At 47.5% G+C, this 21625-nt stretch overlaps 1 protein-coding gene across 1 annotated transcript; it reads right to left on the bottom strand.

Moving 5' to 3' along the window:
* Nucleotides 1–2336: 2336 nt before the first annotated feature.
* Nucleotides 2337–21446, bottom strand: DDX51 (DEAD-box helicase 51). The gene is made up of 16 exons (XM_006277013.4): nt 21357–21446; nt 19636–20072; nt 18978–19234; nt 17895–18045; nt 16445–16590; nt 16034–16105; nt 15717–15823; nt 14440–14548; nt 13635–13780; nt 10738–10936; nt 9220–9335; nt 8836–8952; nt 7795–7896; nt 6503–6566; nt 5735–5869; nt 2337–2969 (listed from the first exon to the last, which is right to left on the bottom strand). The coding sequence occupies exons 1-16, from the start codon at nt 21377–21379 to the stop codon at nt 2943–2945; spliced, it is 2208 nt and encodes a 735-aa protein (XP_006277075.2). The 5' UTR covers nt 21380–21446; the 3' UTR covers nt 2337–2942.
* Between the last annotated feature and the right edge of the window lie 179 nt (nt 21447–21625).

The raw sequence follows: 21625 nt of genomic DNA, 5'->3' as shown, positions 1-21625 counted from the left end.
AACAGGCCTTAGGCACTAGGGTTGTGCGAAGCTTTGGTCCCTGATCCAATTTGGCCAGATTCGGTGGCCAAATCTCCAAATCCGGAGATCCTTTAATCTCTCTGAATCAAATCGGAACCCTCCAAATCAATTTGGAGAGATTTGGAAAGATTTGGTGGTTCAGACATAGACACAGTTTTAAATGTTTTTTCTACATACCTCAAGGTACCAAGCGGCTTGTGAATGCTGTGATGCTGGGGCAGATGGAGAGTCCCACAGGAGTGTGGGGGGCTCCCCAGCGCACTCGGCAGCAAACCTGAAAGTGGACCAGAAACACTTCCGATCCACTTCTGGATCTGCTGGGGAGCCCCCCCACGCAACCCCCCAGCATGGCGACTGGTGCCTCCTGGGTTGGGGGGCACCTGGGGTCCCCTGCAGTGGATCGGCAAGCCGGGAGGATTCGGGGGGCCCCCATTGCTCTCCCTGGCAGACCTGGGGAGTACTTCCAGTCTACTTCTGGGTTTGCTGCCAAAAATGCAGGGGGGGGGGGGTGCTCCTACACTCCCACGGGACGCTCCATCCGCCCCAGCACTGCAGCATTCATGAGCTGTGCTGGTACCTTGAGGTATGTAGAAAAAACATTTAAAGCTTTGTCTATGGCTGAGTGCCGGCCGGTGAGTGGGAGCGCTGTGGCTGCTTCACGATCGGCTGTGGGGGACTCCCCCTGGTCAGCGAGATTAGCCATGGGGGTACTCCCCTCCTCACCGTCGCTGACTGGTTGCTGGGGGAGCACATGCCCCCCCTAAGGTGGCATCAGTTGCCCATGGCTTGCCTACAGATAAAAACCACTGATAAGAATTTATCTTGAGAATTCTACCTTGATCAGGTCAGAATAAGCAGATTATCACAGGGATTTTCATATTGCTCCCTCTTCCTGCCTCTCATAATACCCAGCAACAATTCATCAGACTTCCGCTCTCACTCCCCTGCTCATGTAGCTCATTTCAGATTAGACCTTTGGAATAAGTACTAAGAAATTCCCTAAACAAAGTGCAATTTTGGACACTGACATGTAAGAAATCACATGAAAGTTGGTTACACCAAGTCTTTTTTCCCCATGGCTTTCTCTCTGATTGCTTTTTGGGGTATTATGATTATACCTAATTTGCAAAATGATGGTATAGGATCTCTGCCTACAGCTCTGCTTTCTAAGTACAGGAAAATGAATGTTCCACGTTGTTCCACACAGCAGCCTTCAGCTCCTTTCACACTATGGTGCAATTTTGCCTTTCAAGTGGGCAGTGTAAGCCAGGCAGCTTGAAGGGACGGGCTTCAAAGGCAAATCATTCTGAGCCAACAACTGCTCCATCCATGCATTGTCACTCAAGGAAGATTTGTGCTCTTGTTCCATATAGCCCACCTGATAAAACATCTTGGTTTTGGTTTTTTAATTATGACTTTAAAAAGTACACTTTTTTTAATCTTGTAGATAAATGAACAACTACGTGGTTTCTCTTTGCCACAAGTGAGACTGTGGCTCTCAGGATTGGAAACTCTGCTATGGGAAATGTCTGTGTAGTAAGGGGATGGCAATCAGGCCAAAGGAAGATGCAATCTGGCTTCAACATGAAGCAGGTGTTAGCGCAGGATCATTCCCTTTAAGTTTTTTTACCATCTTTTTACAAAAATAGCTGTCCCTTCCCTATTACTTGAAGATAATCTGGCTAGCCTTCCCTTCCTGCCAAAGTCCAGACTCTCAAACTCCTTTTAACTTCCCATGGCTCCTTTCCTTTAGAAGGTCTAGTAGTTTGTGGAGTTGAAGCTTCCACCCAATCCCAATTCCACCTTGTTCCTACAAACAGCTGAACTGTATTTTTAGCTTTTTTAAAAAAAGGAGTTTGAATATTATATAACAGCACACACAAGAAACAAGTATTCATCCTTCCCAGTTTGATTCCTTATCATGTTTGGAATTCCCAGGTGCAAGGCATCTAACTTATTCTGGAAGCTCAACTTAATTATCTGTGATACCAGGCCAAGGATGGCACCCTAAATATCATACAGAGCAGGTGAAAACATTTAAGAGAATCACATGTCAACTGCTGTAGAGTGCTGAGGTTTCACCAGGTCGTATAAGTAACATTATAATACAAACGGTAAAACTTGTAACCTACATCGATGCTGTTGTTATTTATACCAACAGCTGCTTTTTCCACTAGAACCTGGGACTCGGGCATAACCGGAGTGGATAGAAGGTTTGTGCACCTGGTAAAAATGGTGCAGGACAACAATATTCACTCTGGAATCTCTATTGTCTGCGTCTCTACTCAGAACCACCTTTGCAAAGAAATTGAAGATCTTGTTAAATATTATTTTATTAAAAAACAAAATCTTGAATCCTGATTCTGGAATAGCTCCTGAAGCTGCTGTTTAGTTCTACAGTCATTGTACATTCTTTTTGGTGAGTTTGCCAGTAGAGATGGTGCTTCTGCAGCAAGGGAGAAGGAACCATGGTTTAAGTCCAGCTGACCCACAGGCCAAGACAAGGAGAGAGAGAGCCTGGTTCATCATCTTTGGTAACTGGATGCTCCCTCAGGCCCATACTCCAAGGCGGGAGGAAGGATGGTTCCCTTACTGTTGGCCATTTTAAGTCTGCTGATATAACCCAGTAGCAAGCTCCTTTTCAAACAATATTTTTGAAGCTGGAAAGTGAGCTTTGCCCCCAGCATCTTCAGAGTGGCAATGAGCTATACAAATGTATTGGGTCCAGGGAACAGCTGTCAGTAAGGATGTGATTAGCCTCTTGGCAAGGTTGACCAGCTGATCCATCAGCTCTGAGACTGCATTTTGTTGCCACAATACTGTTGCCAGCAACCAGTTCAAGTTCATAACCACAAAATGTAGTGAAACACCTGTCCTGGCTGCTCTCAGTGCCACAACATACATCTTTCTCCTGGGTTGTCTTATGCGTGTTTTTGTGCTCGCTCATCCTGTTAAAGACAAAAAGAGATGACTGCAGATACCGAGTGAGCCTTAGGTCTCACACAGTTATGCACGAGTAGTACTGAAAAGGTAGTGACACCTCAGAGCCTGACAAATCTTTTTCTTTTTCAGACACTGCTGCATAGACAAGCAGCTGGACTTTGAAGCCAACATATTTCGTAGGTATGAACAGCCCCAGACCCCTCAACCTCCACATTTCAAACTCCCTACAGACTTCTAAAGCAAGAGGTGCCATGCAGTTCACCCAGCATGAAATAATTCCCCAATCATCACTACTCAGCTGAAAAACACAATGATGTCTTGCTGACTTAGGAAAATGCCTCTGGCTACCCCAAAATGCTAGTGGCAGAGTCAGCAAAAAGAACCCTCTTTCCTCTGACGTTCAAAATGCAACCCTAAAGTTTGCCAGCTGGTGGAAGATTCAATTCCATGGCCCTGTGCTGCTCAACATCTTTATCAACAATTTAGATGAGGATGTGGTAAGCATGCTGGCCAAGTTTGCGGATGATACTAAATTAGAGGGAAAAGCAGTCACGCTAGGGGATAGGACGTGGATCCCAGTGGACCTGGACAACTTGAAAAGGTGGGCGGAGTGGAACTGGATGCAGTTTAATAAGGATAAATACAGAGTGCTTCATCTGGGGAGAAGTAACGTGCGACATGAATACAGGTTAGGAGGAGATGTCCTGGCCAGCACGATGGCTGAAAGGGACCTTGGGGTTATGGATGATCACAGGATGAACATGGGTGGCTAGTGCGACGCTGTAGTCAACAGAGCTAATAGCATATTGAGATGCATTAGCCGATGTGTTGTGAGCAGGGCTATGGAAGTGATACTTCCTTTCTACTTGACACTGGTGAGACCCCAGCTGGAGTACTGTGTCCAGTTCTGGGGGCTGCACTTCAATAAAAGATGTGGAAACTCTTGAAAGGGTCCAGAGAAGGGCCACATGAATGATTAAGGGCCTGGAGGACAAACCTTATGAGGAAAGACTAAGGGATCTGGAACTGCTCAGCCTGGGGAAGAAAAGACTGAGGGGCGACTTAGTGGCCGTCTATAAGTGTGTAAGGGGTGATTATTGGGAACTGGGAGAAAAAAAAAACTGTTCACTAGGGCACCCCAGGGGAGGACAAGGAACAATGGCCATAAACTGTTAGAGGATGGTTTCAGGTTGGATACAAGCAAGAACTTCATGGTAAGGGTGACCAGAATCTGAAACAGGCTTCCCAAGGAGGTGGTGCAGTCCCCAAACTTGGAAGTCTTCAAGAGGAGACTGCATAGACACCTTGCTGGGACCATTTGATCTCAGCAGTATTCCTGCCCAGAGCAAGGGTGCTGGACTCAATGATCTTTCAAGGTCCCTTCCAGCCCTTGATTTTTATGATTTCTGCATATCAAATTTCTAACTCTCTACACCAAACCTGCAGCTCTGCAGAAAGGCAGTTAACATTGGCTCCTCTTCTCCATTGGTTGATCCCACCTTACGAGCATGGACTTTTCAAAATAGTACAGAGTACAATTCAAATTTAGGTTCTGTAGCATCTCTTCAGATCTTTCTGGTTACAAAAGAATTCCAGACACTAACACTCATGTCAAAGTAGTTTGCGTTTTTTGTACTCAATAGTATTTTATTTTAGGGGTGCAACGATACAAATTTTGGGGGCTAATACTGATGGCTGATTATTAATGAGCCATATCAACCAATACCAATCTGATTCCTGATATGCAACCCAGCAGTTTGGAGAGCAGCATCCGGCTGGTAAGTCTGTTGGGGGGAAGGGGAAGTGGAGAGAGAAGGGTTGTGGGGGGGGGGTAGATCAAGGCCCCCACAGTGAGGGAGGGTGTGGGGCTGGGGCCAGGGCAGTGGTAGGGGCAGGTGCTGCCCAGCCAGGGCAGGGTGTGGGACTGAACTGCAAGTGGCTCATCTGGGGGGTATAGGGGAGGTGGCTCCCGCTGCTGTGTGCACCCCCAGGGAAGACATGGCTGGGGGGAGGAGGGGGGGCACATGCCCCTCAGGATCTGTGCACTAGGTGAGGGTGGGCTGTTGCTGTGGGCTGGGGCCAGCGACAGTTATTTCCCGTGGGGGTTGGGCTGGGGTTATGCTCAGGACAGGTGGCAGCGGTGGTGGGAGGCAGGGCTAGGGAGGGGGGCTATGGTGAATTCTGGGGTGGCTGTAGTCCCCCGCCCCACAGCCCTGGTCCCAGCACCACCACCACCTGCCCCAAGTGCAGCCCCAGCCCAACCCCTCCTGGGAAGAGCTTGGCACCGGCCCCGAGCATGTAGGAGGCAGCTCGCCTTCACCCTGTGCACAGATCCAGGGGGCATGTACCTCTATGCCTCCCCTGGGGAAGCGCGCAGTGACGGGAGACACTCTCAACCTCCCTGCACCCCCGGACAAGCCACTCATGGCTCTGTCATGTGTCCTGACCCAGCTGGGCAGCGTCTGCCACTGCCCCAACCACAGCCCCACTCCCTCCCTCACCAAAGAGGCCTTGATCAGCCCCTCCCATTCCCCATGCCCCTTCACCCCAATTTACTTACCAACCAGACGCTACTTTCCAAGCGGGGAGTAGTGCATGCTGAGGCTGCATGCATGCATGCGGCATTTATCAGGGATATTATCGACCACATCAACCAAAAAAAGCCAATTGCTGATGATATCAATTTTCTTTTTATCGCTGCTGATATGATATGGACTGATGTATTGGTACATCTCTATTTTATTTTGCAGCTCCTCCATCCTGTGCTTACCTTGACAGTTTTCTGGAGCTTGGACAGTGCTTCCTCATACCTCTCTGACAATGGCTTTAAGTACTCACTCTTCACCAGCTGCTTCCCCAGCTCTGGGAAGCCAGCATCCCTCAGCATCTGCAAGAACTTCTGCTCCTGCAGAGCAAATCAATACAGAAAGTTAAGGGGAGGAAGATTCTTGAGGTAAATCCCTTATCTCATTTTTTTCAACCAAGGGTGTTTTGAACTGTGAAGTGGTGAAGTAAGCAGGCTGAGGCGGCTCAGTGTGGGTCGGAAATGAGTGACTGAAACTTAAACCAAGCATGAGCTCAATCCTGAGGGAGTTTAATGCTTAATTAGATTGAGTTTGCAGTATCCTGAAACTCCTTAAGAATCTGCAGGCAAAGCCTGGAATACAGCAGCGTTTGTAAGCGAGTAAGGCAATGAGAGGGTGCATTTTCAGTATTGGTGTAGAAACCTGGGCATACCACTTACATCAGCATGTGAATAGAAACACTGGTGCTAAATCACTGCCTGAAGTACTGATTGAATATCCAAGTCATTATGTTCCATGTATTCAAGATTGGGCACCTTACAATTATGAATAATTTGTATGAAAGACATGTGGCAATGCTACACACATATTAATGGCGGCAAAACATCCCTAAACAGAACTAGACTGCAAGCCAGTGGGGGGGGGGGGCAGAGATTACACTCCTCCACCTCCTCATCTTCTTTCTCTGTGCTTCACTTGAGAAAGAAGCGGCAATAACCATAGCAGTAACCTACCTGCACTTTAAGGAGCATAGTGAATGCCAACCCTGCCTTTCCAGCTCGAGCTGTTCTTCCAACTCTGAAATCAGATAAACATATGTCAAGCTGTCGCAGCAATACAAGCCTAACTGTCTGCATCACAGCTGCAGAATATTCCTTTTATTATATACCTGCACTGAGTTCTCTCAATAGCATGAGTCAGCACTGAAGAAAATGCCAAGAACACTCACTTGAGATGCTCACTGGCCCCCAACTGTCTGATTTTGGAATTACCTAAACTTCACAGAAATCTGAATTGTTTCAGTCATGCCCTGATTCGTATTGGCAGAGATTCAGCCCAATTCAGTGGCCAAATCTCCAAATCCAAATTGAAACAGGAGACCCTTTAATTTCTTTGAATCGTATCGGAACCCTCCAAATTGATTTGGAGAGACTTGGAAAGATTTGGAGATCCAGACAGAGACAGTGTTTTCTACATACCTCTAGGTAGCAGGGGGCTCATGAATGCTGTGACACTGGGGTGCATGGGGTGTCCCACAGAAGTGTGTGGGGCTCCCCAGCATGCTCGGCAGCAGACCTGGAAGTGGACCGGAAGCACTTCCGGTCCACTTCTGGGTTTGCCACCGAGCACGTGGGGGCCCCCCCTGCGTTCCTGTGGGATGTTCCATGCGCCCCAGCATCACAGCAATCATAAGCTGCGCCGGCTATCTCAAGGCATGTAGAAAAAAACTTTTAAAGCTGTGTCTGTGGCTGAATCGCTGATTCCCCAAATCAGCATCGAATCTTCAGGTTCAGCCGAATCAAATCAGGGACAGTGATCCAAATCAACAAATCAAATCACTGTCCCTGATTGGGGCCAAATCGAAATCCGAATCAAATAGGGCCCGCTTTGCACATCCCTAATGCCAACCAAGGCAGCTCTCTACATAAATGCACATTTAACATTTCAGGGCTTTCAGAGCATCAGCAGCTCACACTGATTCCAATGGCAATTTTGCTCATCACAACCCCTGAAAAAAAGATCAGGCCCACAACACTTGCAATAGTCCAGGGCAAGACCTATATTCCCTGTAAGCTAGGCCTGGTTTAACAAGGGAATGGCCCAACTTCAGTCTGGCACTGTGTTGTTACAATGACTTATTAGGTTTAATGTCAATTGAAGAGCTACTTTGATATTGAATTAGCTAGTCATGAAAAGTCCCTATGAACCCCACATTATAGACATTTCAAACAGACGTAACAAGTCATATCTGAAAGACAGATGCGAGTTCAGATGAGATCTTGCCTTGTATTCTTGACCCACTTACCGGTGAATGTATGTCCTGATGAACTGGGGGGCGTCATAATTGATTACATACTTCACTCCTTTAATGTCAATCCCTCGAGCAGTAGCATCTGTGCTGATTAACCTGTTTTTAAAAAATATTTACATATTTAAATAATACATTACATATACATACACACATGGTAACTAGAATATTGGTACCATGCATTTCCAGTTCTGTCATATTGCACAGAACTGCCCAATGACACTGCAAATTCTGAACACAGGTGGACATGGACACATCATAACACTGTACTAACATCCCTGTACAACTCAAGGGTGGAATTTTTGGTCAGGTAGTTCTGAAGTTGGAATCGAACTCCCCTAAACCACTCTGAAAAGGCACCAGGACGTTTATACTCGATGCATTCAGCCCAACAGCAAAGGCAGCATTTGAACATGTGGGCTGTAGAAAAAAAGGTTTAATCTGAAAGCATTTGTTTCTTTCAATAGTTTTCAAAAGCACTTAACAATAAGTACTCAATGCCCCTTTGATTATTACAGAAGAAAACATACCTACAGTCACACAGCTGGAAAGAAACACTAGACATCAGGAGCAGAACAGATCTAGTAAGGTAATGCTGCTTCTATCCATTATGCCACTGTAATAAAATGGCATGTATTTTCTATTTGTTTGCCAACAAAGTAACTCATTTGATTGTGAAAAATCTCAGCCTTGCTGTGCACAATTACAGCATGTTTTGTGCAGCTACTGAATAAGAGTTTATTGCTACTGCTCATTATAAACAGGACATGTGTGCATGTGTGTAAGCAGCTAGATTCTAAAAGCCCATTTGCAGATGCAAGAATCACAACCACATGCTCAGCTATGATCAATGCATATGGGCACAGGGAAGAACACAAGAGTCTGTCTCCCCATCAGTTTACAAGTTGGTTCTTGTGACCTTCATTTTTTAGAGGGGTGCTTTTTATTATGTATGTGGATTCATTACAATCTCTGTGTTGGCAGTACCGTGGCTTAGTGTTGCAGGAAATGCTAAGAACACTTATCAGAGATGCTTACAGTTGTATTTTGCCCTGTTCAAACACCTTCAAGGTCTTCTGCCTCTCACTTGGAGTCAGCCTGGAAGAGAACTCAGCCACGTTCACTCCACCAAAGGATCGGACCAGCAGGAACAGCCTGTTTGGGGGCAGGAAAAGGAGGGAGAAAAAGATTTCAGAGTAATTTATTTACCCAACCGGGCCATATATGAATGGTAGGACCTACAGTGGGAGAGAAGCAGGGGGTGGAAAATTCTGGACATGCCCTATTTACCCTCCCCATGGCATCCCCACTATGCCACTATGAGAAAGGATACTGGGATAGATGGATCTATGGTCTGACCCAGTACACAGCAGTTCTGATGTATACAGTTCCACAATACAAATGGTCCATCAATGCTCTCACCTATGTGAAGTCTCCTTTGAGTTGGTAAAACACAGCACATGGGTGAACTTCATTGTCAGCATGAAATGTAAGAGGAACAAGGGCTTCGAATTCAAGTTACAGGGCACATAATATTGCTGCAAAGGACAAGGACACACATTCACTTTCAAAACATCAGTCCTCACAGTGACTGTTGTCTCTGAAACCTATTTGCCTACACCTCTTTGTATAATATTCCTCCCAAACCCCTCCACTAGCAGAGAGAGTAACAGACCCACACTGCCAACCCTTTTGGGGCAAGCCACACAGGGAAAGTAACATGACTTGGTAGATACAACACAGGACTGAGGCCTGAGACTTCTGTTCCTGTCTTTTGACACTGATGTGCTTTTCAGCTTGAAGCAAGGAACAAGCAGCATGCCTCACTTCCCCAGTCTCTAAAAATACAGTGTGTACACATCTTTGCAATATGCCTTGAGATCTACAGCTGAGAAACACTACATATCAATGTATCTTCTGATTGCCTGCTACGTAGCACTGCACTCCACTCTCCTGGAAGGGAACTAGCTACTTGTACAGGTGCAGGCTGGGAAGCGACTGGCTAAGCAGCAGCTCTATGGACAAAGACCTGAGGGTTACAGTGGACAATAAGCCAATAAGATCCTGTAGCATGACCTCGTTGCCAGGAAGGCTAATGGCGTACTGGGTTGCATTAGTAGAAGTGTTGCCAGCAGTTCGTGATTATATTCCCCTCCATTTGGCCTTGGTGAGGCCACATCTGGAGTACTGCATCCAGTTTTGGGCCCCCCACTACCAAAAGGATGTGGACCAATTGGAAAAAGTCCAGCTGAAGGCAACAAAAATGGTAAGAGGGCTGGGGCACATGATGTATGAGGAGAGGCTGAGGGAACTGGGCTTATTTAGTCTGGAGAAGAGAAGACTGAGCGGGGATTTAATAGCAGCCTCAACTACCTGAAGGGTGGATACAAAGAGGATGGAGCTAGACTGCACTTAGATGACAGAACAAGGAGCAATGGTTTCAAGTTGCAGCAAGGAAAGTTTAGGTTCAATATTAGGAAAATTCTCTCACTAGGAGGGTAGTAAAGCACTACCCAGAGAGGTTTTTAAGACTTATGTAGCAAAGTCTTAGCTGGGATGATATAGTTGGGGATGGTCCTGCTTTGAGCAGAGGGTTGGACTAAATGACCTTCTGAAGTCCTTTCTAACCCTAATTTTTTATGATTCTATGTTTCTACTTAAAAAAAGCCATCCTGGGCTGATTAACATGTAGCAATCCATCAGCAGGTATGTAAATGCAGAGGTAAGTTAGTAGGACACCTCTACATACCTGAGTACTGCACAGCTGTATGCAGAAGAAAAGCGATAAAATTACAGGGAAAAATGTGACTTACTTCAGAGCAGATCAAACTGCTTTGAGTCTGACCTGCTTTTCAGGAAGAATTCTTGCAAGTACACCCTCTTCTAAAAAGGTGTCTGACAAGGTACTGTCTACTGCTCCCGAGGGATGGATCATCTTACCGAAAGCCCTTCGGGGAGGGTATATTTCTTTTCAGCATTCTGTTCTGCCACTGATCCAGCTGAGCTTGCTTGTTTCTCAGAGTAGACAGAGGTGAAGAGTCGAGGCTGGTACAAGCCCAGCTGCTGTAATTTCTCTGGGTTCCTAGTCAGTGTGGCTGAAAACAGTAGTTTCTGTAGTGGTATCTGGGGACAGCACGAACTGGAATAGACCATGGACGGCCATTTAGATTGGGGGCATAAAGGAAGAATCAGTGTTCCTTAAGCATTGTCAGATGCTTTTTGAGGGGAGCCAATAACTGGTCCTGATCCCATACTTCTCCTGCAAGTGTATTTTCAAAACTCCCATTGAGGTTGCTTAGCCAGTCCACCCTAATTAGCCCTGTAAAGGGAATAGCAGCTAAGAAATGTACACACAGCCCCCAATACATGTACCACCTTCCCAAGTGACCAGGCAATCTTAAACAGTCTCAACTTCTCCAACCTCTCCCCTCCTGTGAGGGGCTAAAAATATAAACCAGAGGCAGGCAATTATTTTGGCTGGAGGGCTGCTTAACAAGTTTTGGTGAGATGTGGAGGGCTGCAAGGGCAGCCCTGCCCCTTGACCAGTGCCCCGCCTTAGTCACCATCTTGGGACTGGAAGCCCCACCCCCAACCCCTGCCTTTGCCATGGAAGACCCTCCCCTTGCCCCCAGAAGTACTCCTTTTGGGACGGGGGTTTGTCATCTTGGAAGAGGAAAAAGAAACAAATTATATACTAAAAAATCAAACATTGGCAATAACATATTTTAATTTTAATTTAAAAAATTTTTTTTATCTTGGTTTGTGTGGTGCATATAGAGGTGACTGTATAAAAGCTCAAAGTGAAGTTTTACTCTTGTATATTGCAGGAAGTGAGGAGGGGTGGCAGGTATGGAGTTCGTGGGGGCCTGTGGTTGTGTGGATGTTTGTGTATGTGGGGATATGTGTGGATGTGCGTGGGTGGGTATGGCGGGTTTGTGGGAAGGCATTTGTGGGTGTGTGGGTGGGTATGGGGTTTGTGGGGGACTGTGAGGTGTGTGGAGGGGGAGGGTAACTGGGGGTGTTTGTGGGGGGTGTGGGGTATGCATGCGTGTGTGGTGGGTTGTGTGCACATAGCAGTGAGTGGGGCTCCCCCCAGAGGCACATGGGTGTGTGTGTGGGGGCAGGATTTGTGGGGTGTGTGATTGTGTGTGGGGAGGGTGTGGTTGTGGGTTTTGCATGGAAGGGTTTGTGGGTATAGTGGAGTGTGCATGGGAGTCCCGCCACACCACCCTGAACCGGTCAGCACCCATCCAGCAACAGCCTGAAGCCCACGCACCCTGTGGTGCCTCTCCACCACCGCCAACAGTGTGCAGCCCCAGCGTGTCCCGCCCCTGCTCCAGACTCGCCCCTGCTCTGACAGGGGTGAGTCTAGAGCAGGGGTGAGTCCGTTTACAAACTGGTCAGGGGGACCAGCAGGCATTGGGGAGTCCCTGTTCCTCCGAGCACTACCAGGAGTGACAAGAAATAAGAGTCACAAGCTGGCAGAGGGTAGATTTAGGCTAGATATCAGGAGGCGCTACTTCACTGTCAGGGCGGCTAGGATCTGGAACCAACTTCCAAGAGAAGTGGTGCTGGCTCCTACCCTGGGGGTCTTTAAGAGAAGGCTGGATGAACACCTCACCGGGGTTGTTTGACCCCAGTACTCTTTCCTGCCACAGCAGGGGGTCGGACTTGATGATCTGCTCAGGTCCCTTCCGACCCTAGTAACTATGAAACTATGGAGCGGATCAGCAGGAACCTGGGCACAGCCCCGACCTCATCCCCCAGCTTCATGCCTGCTCTTTATCGCCTGCGGTGCATCCTGCCGCCCCCTGGCATAGAGTGGGGCTGGGGCGGCTCCGCAGATGGACTCCCTTTCTAGGCAGCCCAAGTGGCGGTGGCTCCTTCCAGCTGTTGCTGCCACTGGCCCTAGCTCTGGCGAGGACTTGTGCTGCACAGCCCTGACCCTGTGCCTGTTCCGGGCTCACCTATCTGGGCTCAGCAGCGGTGGCACAGGACAGAAGCTGTTGCTCAGCACAGGGGAAAGTGGCCCCTCTCCCTCGCCACAACCAGGCAGTTCCTGTTGCAGGTGCCTAGAAAGGCAGTCCAGCTGTGGAGCTGCCCCAGCCCTATTGTGTTCTTGGAAGCAGCAGGATGTGCTGCAGGCGGTGTGAAGCAGAAGCAGGGCGGGGGGGCGGGGGGGGCAGGTCAGGGCTGTGCCCAGGTTCCTGCTGATCCGCTCTGGCAGGAGTGAGTCTGGGGGTGGCAGGATGCACCATGATTGGACTGTGCCTGGGCCAGGAAGGACTGTGGACCTGCTGTGGGTTGGATCCGGCCTGCGGGCTACATTTTGCCCACCCCTGCTATAAACTGTTCAAAAGCCAGTCACCTGCCTGCATTTATTCTGTGAAGTGCCATGCATAATTACATGAAACCAGCAACTAAGAGGATTTTAGGGTTATCTCAGCAAATAATCCCATCCAGCAACTTACTGTGCAGTTGCGGTGGATAGTTGCAGTGAACTCAGTTAACTATAATACTGGAATGACTGCAATATTTTCATGTTCTACTCTATGCTAATCTTGGTGAAAAGACTGGGAGATGCAGCAGGAAGAGTTATCTTTAAAAGCATAGATTAGTTCTTGGCATCAGATATTTGCTACCTGAATGCTTCACGTTTTCAAGCCATTGAAAACAACAGCCTTTATCAGGAAGACATGTCAAGCCTGACTGAGCACTAGGGAGCACATGAGCATCAACACTGAGATGGGGCAGACATTGGAACATTAGCATTGATCAGAGAGGGAACCTGGTGTCCTCATCTGTGGCACTGAATCAGAATGGATTTTGCAAGTTACCTGGCTGCTGTCACAGGTCCTGGTTCTTTCCTCTGGAAAAGAACACTGGAAGCAGAATCCTCTTCAGCTCTGAATGCAGCTTTCACCACTTGGTGCAGCCAGTTCTGCTGCATGTCATCAATCATACGGTCAGCTTCATCAATGATCTGAGCACACATAGATACAAACCACCTCTGGTTACAGATCAGACAGCTGTAGCTTTCCTTCTAGACACTTTAATCCCTAGAAACATTTGTTTTGCCTGAAACAAGTTCTGAGGCTAATAAAAGGGAGTGAGCGTACACACAACACACCTATCTCTTTATATAAGCAGAAAAGTCTAATAAGCCAAACTGTTTGGTTCCTCCTCCAGAGAAAAACTTGGAAGGTGAATTCTGCACTTGGGAGCCCAGACAGGCATCTCAGTACCTGTTTTCAGTGTTTCATTGCCAACCTGAGACCCAAAATGATTAACAGGTTTTACTGTAAATATAAATCCATCACATACCTTTTATATAAAAAGGCAAAAGACAGGCTGTCTGAATAAGGCAACAGTTTCATGTGGTCTCCATGCACACTTCAACATGCTGGTGGAATACTGCAATTTGCTATTTTACTCTGAAACCCCTGCTTTTGATTGCTGATTGTGTAAAGTGTCCCTTCTGGAGGCAAATGCTAGGACCAGATTGACCAGTAATTTGATTGAGCACAGCAGTTCCTATATAAACATGTCAACATATACTAAGAGTACAAAGAAGCACAAAGTGGGAATTATTGATGAAAAAAAGCCTTGTGATAAGACATCAGATCAATGGAGCTGCCTCACCAGAAAGCGAAGCTGTCTCAGGCTGAATCCAGGGGTCCGGTCAATATGATCCACAAGTCGTCCAGGTGTGGCCACAACAATATCAGCCAGGCTGCTGTAACCCATCACCCTGAAAGAGCGAATGTCTTGTTACCAAGCTACTTCCTGCAGTACAAATTATCATCAAATCAGTATAAGAAGACTCCCTTGATCAGCAAGTCCCTAGGCTCCTCCTCTTCCCTTCCTTCATTAAGGAATAATTAACCAAATTACATGCTGAGATGGAGAACTAACCGATTTCAGCGTGATTTGGAGATTTCTTTCTTAGTAAGTAATAAGAAGTTATTGGAGTTTATCTCCTTTTAAAGCCAATATTATAATGCCATTGCCTCAATCCCTAGTTCTCCTAGCAACAATGGTGTTTATGCTGGAGAACTTCACAGTAGAGAAAAGGCAAGAGCACAGGACAGACAGCAGAGCTAACAAGCAGTCAATGAAGAACAGTCTCCTGGTTTGGTTCTTCAGCATAAATGGTTAAGAAGTTATCAGCTCCTCAAACGGATAGGTTTTACAAAACCAGGCAAGGGAAGAAAGCACTAAAGGCCAGAGGTCCCAGTGAGGAAGTATATAGGCTGCTTGCAGAGGTTAAAAACAAACAAACCGTACTTTACTGGAAGCAGCAATGCATTACAGATGCTTTGGATCTGGATCGAAGTATAGATTGGGTGCTCCAGCAGGGTTTTTTGGTGCTTTTATCTAAAGCTGATTCAACCAGCTATTAGATAAGAGTGCCAAAAAAGCCCCACTAAATCACTATTACACATATGAGGTGAGCTGGGTCCAACTAATGTGCTGCCTTTTCTGAGCATGTGCTGAGCTTGGCATGGGAGTGTGCCAAATTTAAAGTAAAGCGTTGTGTTTGTTTGTTTTTTTTTTGGGGGGGGGGAAAGAGGGTTAGCATCTGGCAAGCAGCCATCGTGGCCTATACATTTCATGATTTATTTAAGTCCTGAACACAGACGGCACAACTGATGGAGACAAACATATCCTTTGAAATGTATTATTGTTACCATGGACAGGCACAGTTATGTAAACAGCAGTCAAAATCTCAGGTAATGGTTCTATTTCCCCTGACAGACTAAGAGTTAACAAAACACTTAAAAATTGTAGCTACTAGCAGAAAATTGTGCTTCTGCAAACTTGTGATGCAACAGCACTTTGACTTCACCATTCACTGAGATAAGGGTTTAAGATACAAGAGCTCTAAAAACCATAATGCAAAAGAATATTTAACCTACGTTCTCTGAACAAGAGTCTCCTGCTCCTTTGCGAAAGATTTCTGCCCAGTAATCAACACGACCTTCAAGCCTGTCCCATCAGCGTAAATGTTGAACACTCTACTCACCTGCAGAGGGGAGAAGGGATTTGTTGTTAGCTATCTTGATAACTGCTTATGACAAAGTGTTCCATTATCTTGGCCCAACATCAAGGCCAGTGAGGGACTTCAATCTACTTTACATCCCAGAAACCAGGAAGCATTTGTGTAATGTGCTTAATGACCAGCCTTTCACTTGACCCAAACTCAGCTCAGATAAAAAAAGAAAAAGTAATTTACCTGTTGTGCCAGTTCTTTGGTGGGCAAAACTGCCAGGGCTCGCACTTGGCAAACTGCTCGTTCTAGCAGAGTCTGCCAAAGCAAAGACTATATGAGCACCTGAAAGAAGCAGAGCTGGTGTCCTACCCTGTGATCCCAATAATCCCCCAGCATTTTACTTTCACCTGTTCCTCCTCCAAACCCCTCAGTTCCTGAGACTACCTCCTTTGCCAGGAACATTGGATGAAACACTGAAACTAATCACAGTGTTCAGTCTAAATCCTGTAGACAGTTTTGAAAGCCTACAACTCAGGGCTTGGGATCAAGTTTCTTCCTATGTTTCTGACCTATTTCAAGAGGCTTCTGTAGCTTTGCAGTGAAACAAGGGCAGTCATGACCCTTAGTACAGCTCTACACCTTAGCTGAACTCACCTGTACCACAGGTATGACGAAAGACAGTGTCTTCCCACTGCCCGTAGGGGCTGAGACGCAAATGTCACTTGGTTGGTATCCTCCTCGTCCTACCAAAAAGCCATTGGAGGCACCCTCCAAAATGGCAGGAATTACCTCTACCTGAACTGAACAAATCAAAAATGGAAATGAGAATCAATTAAAAGTGATTAACTAACTGGGCCAGAATTGACTTAGAATATAGCTCCAGCTTTCATTTGGAGCCCAGTCTTGCTATGGCCTGAATTTTTGTCTCATACTACTGGAGGGAGACATGATGGTGCTCAGCAACTTGTAGGACTGGGCACCTGAAGACAAGCTACAAGGAACAAAGCAGAGCAAGTGCAGCCCTTCCTCCGCTCTCACACCCTGAAGAAAGGTTACATTTATTATTCCACTCTGGTCTGTCAAAAATGTCCATTAGCAAAGTATCCAAGAGCCTCTTGCTTACCAACTTTGTATCTCGATAAGGGGAGGCTGTGCAATACAGTATCTAACCCATTCATTTTGTGTTGCATCTACTGATCAGTAGCTTTTGTCTGAACCATGGCATGCACATACAGTAAACTGCCTGGCTTCCTACCAGTGAATATCTGAAGCTGAAGCCTGGTGTTTCTAGCCATTAGAGCATGAAAGCCTACTACTGAGATAAACAAATGGGAGACTACTCCAAGAACAGCACACTAACAGCTCTTACACTCCGCTACATGTTTTAGCACAGTAAAAATATTAGATACTGAAACGGCTTAGAATAGAAAAGTTCAGAGCCAGATTGTAACTTTCAAATGGTTTTCTGTTGCATACTAAGACTAGACAACCAACTTCATTTGTGACCTGGATTTAGGTTTTTGAAAGTCAAAGTTTAGAATGACTACGCTGGGTTAACATAATAATCCTGCTTTAAGTTCTATTTGCACATTCTAAAATGAACTCTGACATGTACATGCTTCCAACAAGATATTCCAATTGAGAACTCACTAGGTTTGTCCCTAGCCTGATTCATAACCCCCACACAGTTGGGTAACACTGTAGTTATACTTGATATCCAGAAATGAAACAGTAAGTTCACTCAAAAATTAATTTAATCTGTACAACATAAACTTTCAGCTGTGACATATCAGGAATTTATGGTTTTACTTCTTCCCACCCAACTTTGTTAATGAAAAACACCAAATCTTAATCATTACTTAACCTAAGAATTTTAAGTTCTAAAGCAACACAAATACCATACTGGCTAAAACATCATAAATTCTTAGACCTTTCAAGGATTTTTGGCATTTCTGCTTCTAGCCAAAATTACTTATTTCCTGCCTTCCCCAAGTTGTGACTTTTTCATAAGTTCTTCATATTGCATATGTATTTGAGACATGAACTACATAAACAGGAGGAAAATTAACTGATCTAGAAAAATACAAGACTGCTATTAATGTACCTGGGAAAAAGGACTCTACTCCATTCACTTGCAGCTTCTTCATAAGTCTGGGATGAATTCCTGGGACGTCTTGGATTGGAACTAGGTTTTCTTTGATACGTTTATGTACTAGCTTAGGTTGAGCAAGCCATTGTGGCAAGATGGGCTGAATCTGGAACAAAAAGTAAATTGAGATGAGTGAGTCTACATGTGTGCTTTAACGAGCATTAAAGCATCACAAAAAAACTCAAGCTATTTAGTAAATGTGCATTCAAATTGGCTAATGCATATTAAGTGTCACTAAGGATGCCTACAGATGTGTAGCGAGGCTGCTCCAATGTGCTGTAATTACAGCATGTTGGAGCAGACTCGATGAATCAAGTTTGCTGGAACGTGGTAATTACTGCACTCCAACAGTCTCCAGCATCACATGTATCAGCATCCCTATGTTGAAAAATGGCGGCAGGGGCAGTTTTCTAATTAAAGCTCCCCCCCTCCCCCAGCATGTGTATAAACGCCCTTATAAACCATGCACTTTTGTTAATGTGCATTAAGATAGACTAATGCACATTTTCATAGTACCTCACAATGGAAGTACTAGATTTAATGCACATTAACGCACATGTAGACACATGCTATTTTAAGAAAAAAGAAAGATGTCTGACAGCTTCTCTGAAGCACGAACACCTTTTGCATAGGCCTCCCTGCTGGAGTTTCTCTACACTGGTCTAACAATAGCTTGGGTAGACAGACATGTTATTTTGGGTAAGAGGAGCAACCCAGTCAGTTTTGGTGCAGGTAAATCAAGCCTGCCTGGGCACTGGGTAAGTACTCAACAGGTGAAACCCAAGGTTCTACAGATACACCTCTCTCAATATCCAAGTCAGCTATTTTGCTGCTTTTATGGAGGTGTTCAAGGTATCAGAGCTCTGGACTACAGGGCAAACAGTCTTTACATGAAGCAGGAAATCCCTGTTTTGAAAGGCTGGTGAGCCAGGCTTAAATAAAGTAACTTCTAAGATCACAGCTGCCAATACTATATGTGAAACGATAGAAAACACCTTCTTGTAACAATCAGAATGAAATCCTTTGTCAGGTAGTTACCTTATGTACTGCCTTTTTATCATAACCACCAAGAATCTTCAAACTAGAGGGTGGTGGGGTTGCCTTTGCCTTTCCTGCATTGGACAATTGTTCATTCCCAATTTGATTCCCATTAACAACTTCACCACTGCCTTCCTCCCTCATTTCAGCTCCATCAGTTTTCACGTCTTTTGAAAGATCCATCTTCTTCCTTCTTTGAGCCTGGCTTCTTTTAAAGTTACTTCTTTTTTGTTCTTGTTCACCATTTTCTTCAGGATCTGAAATTTTATTAGGAGAGGAGGAAAAAAATACTACATATAAGAAAGTACAACAGCCTTTTTTGAAAAACCACCTACAAACTCATTCTCTTACCAATCAACCACCTTTCAATGGTAGCAGCAAGATAGCTGGACTCTGACCTTATGGGCATGCCTCATCTCTGTAGACCCCCCTGCCACTGTGTCCCAATTTTAAACCAAGCTCAGAAGTTCAGAATGTTGCTTTTTCTGTGGGGGAGGGGGTGGAATATAACACTGAAACTTAAACACTCTGCTGAGGACAAGACTATCAGTGAAGATCCAAGTTACGCAAAGGGAACAGGCAAGTTCATACCTTCTGCTTCTCTTCCAGCAGAGCTGTCCTCTACAAGAATATTAAATTCTATGCTTTCAGTTTTTACCTGCTTCAGTTTTCTTTGGTGATACAACGGATGTTTTCTTGTTGTTTCTCTTTTTCTGTTTGACTGGAACATGCCCTCGGGCTGTGTCAGCAGCGAGGCTGGAATCAGCCAGTCTTGCAGGCTCATCAGAATCATTGCCGCGTTGGAGGTTTTCCCTCAACTTCTTTGGCCCCTCTGCACAGGCATCCTCATTGCTCTGCTTCCTCTTTCTCTTTTTTGTTTCTCTCTGTGATTGGTTCTCAGAATCTAAGCCAGAGTCTCTGCTTTTAGGCTTTTCAGGGAGTTTGGTCTTAGTTTCCTTTAGCTTGAATTCTCCAGAAGGCGAAAGCTCCTCTTGCTGCTGCTTCTTCAGCTGCCGAGCTCTTGCTTGCTTACACAGCCGTTCCAGCAGCGCCTGCGACGAACTCTCCACAGCACTATCTTCCTCGCCGGTGTACCTGCGAATTGCACAAGGAAGCCTCTGAGAACCTGTCACAGGTAGGGTTACCATACATCCAGGTTTTCCCAGACACGTCCTCTTTTTGAGTCCTCCAATCTCTGTCCAGGTGTTTTTTTGAAATCTGAACAAATGTCTGGGATTTTGCTCTGCTCCTCTGGTGACAGCAGGGGGAGGGCAACTGGAGGCAGGAGTAATCATGTGCATTTGTGCATGCAAACACACGTGGCTGGCATGCAACCAGGCAGGGGGAGGGAGCAGCTTTGGCAGCTGGATGCAGGTAGGTCTATGGGGGGCAGGGGTTGGAGGGCCAGGGCCTGAGGAGTGTGTGTGTCAGGAGCGTGTAGAGGGGATGGGTGTGTGAGGCAAGGTGGATGCCTGACGGCACTGGGGGGTGGTGGCCAGGTGCTGAGGCTGCAGCAGGGCAGGGGGAAAGTGCCTGCCCTTCCAGTGGGGGAAGGGGGGGCCCTTTGAGGGCAGTGGGGAACTCCATGGCCGGGCAGGCAGCACAGGGGCTGCTGCCCGTGCTCAGAGGGGCAGAGCAGCTGGTCTCCTGCTGGGGGTGGGGGGTGGCCAGGCTGCTTGGCAGGGTGCAGGAGGCCCAGCTCAGGACTGGGGGTGTCACAGGCCTCCCCCCCTCTTCTTCCTTCCTGCTCATGCTGGGGCCTGACTTGCTTTGCCCCTGCCTGCATGAGTCAGGGTTGCTGCGCTTGGGCCCAGTTGGGAGAGGGGCAGCTGGGGCTGACCTGACAAGGCTGGAAGCAGAGGGGCTGCGGGTTGGGAGTGCGGGGCACTGGCAAGGCTGAGGGGCTTGTGGGCTGGGAGTGAGGGCAGGGGAGGGGCAGGGTGGCAACAGCATGGCTGCGGGGTAGGGAACTGCGGGTCGGGAGTGAGTGTCACCAGCAGACCCAGCAGGGCGGAGGGGGCAGGGGCCACAGGTCGGGAGCGAGGGGCACCGACAGGACCGGGGGGCTGCAGGTCGGGAGCTAGGCGTCCCCCAACAAGCGTCCTCTTTCTCGGAGCTGGAAACACGGTAACCCTGCGTACGCAGTTCCTGGGCACGCGGCTCGGCGCCCCCGCGCTGGCCCAACCCGGCGGGCGAGGCAGATCCACGCTCCGGCAGGTGCCAGCGACGGCCGGGTCCCCCCGCGCCCTCCGGAGCCGGAACAACCCCGGGCCCCGAGAGCCCCCGGCCCGGCCTCCCGCGTGCGGGGGCCGCCCAGGAGGTCGCCGGGGCCCGGGGCCGCCGCCCACACGAGCGCCCACGTGCCCCCCCCCTGCCCACCTGCTGATGCGGAACAGCTCCATGCCCCGGCCCCGCCGCTTTGCGGCGCGCGGTGATGACGTCACGCGGCGCCCCGGCTCCTTGCGCTAGCGTTGCGCCGGCGACGCCAGGCCTCGCGAGCGCCCCCTACGGGCCGGGAGGAGCGAGCAGACCCCGCCCCCTCGGAGCAGCAGGCTGCAGGGGCGGGGATGGGAGCCGGGGCACGCGTGGGGCCCACCGCCCCGGGCACGCACAAGCCCCCCAGACAGCAGCAGGAGCGCTCAGGACAC

The sequence above is a fragment of the Alligator mississippiensis genome, chromosome 10 (assembly GCF_030867095.1).
Source record: "Alligator mississippiensis isolate rAllMis1 chromosome 10, rAllMis1, whole genome shotgun sequence".
NCBI classification, from domain to species: Eukaryota; Metazoa; Chordata; order Crocodylia; family Alligatoridae; genus Alligator; species Alligator mississippiensis.
Note: the sequence above shows the minus strand (reverse complement) of the source record. Positions and strands in the feature narration are given on the sequence as shown.

Coding starts and splice junctions, on each gene's coding strand:
- DDX51 (XM_006277013.4), bottom strand. CDS start 21,379: ATGGAGCTGTTCCGCATCAGCAG. Junction 18,046..18,977: donor ATAAAAAGGCAGTACATAAG/GTAACTACCTGA, acceptor TTTTTGTTCCAG/ATTCAGCCCATCTTGCCACA. Junction 15,824..16,033: donor CCAAAGAACTGGCACAACAG/GTAAATTACTTT, acceptor TCCCCTCTGCAG/GTGAGTAGAGTGTTCAACAT.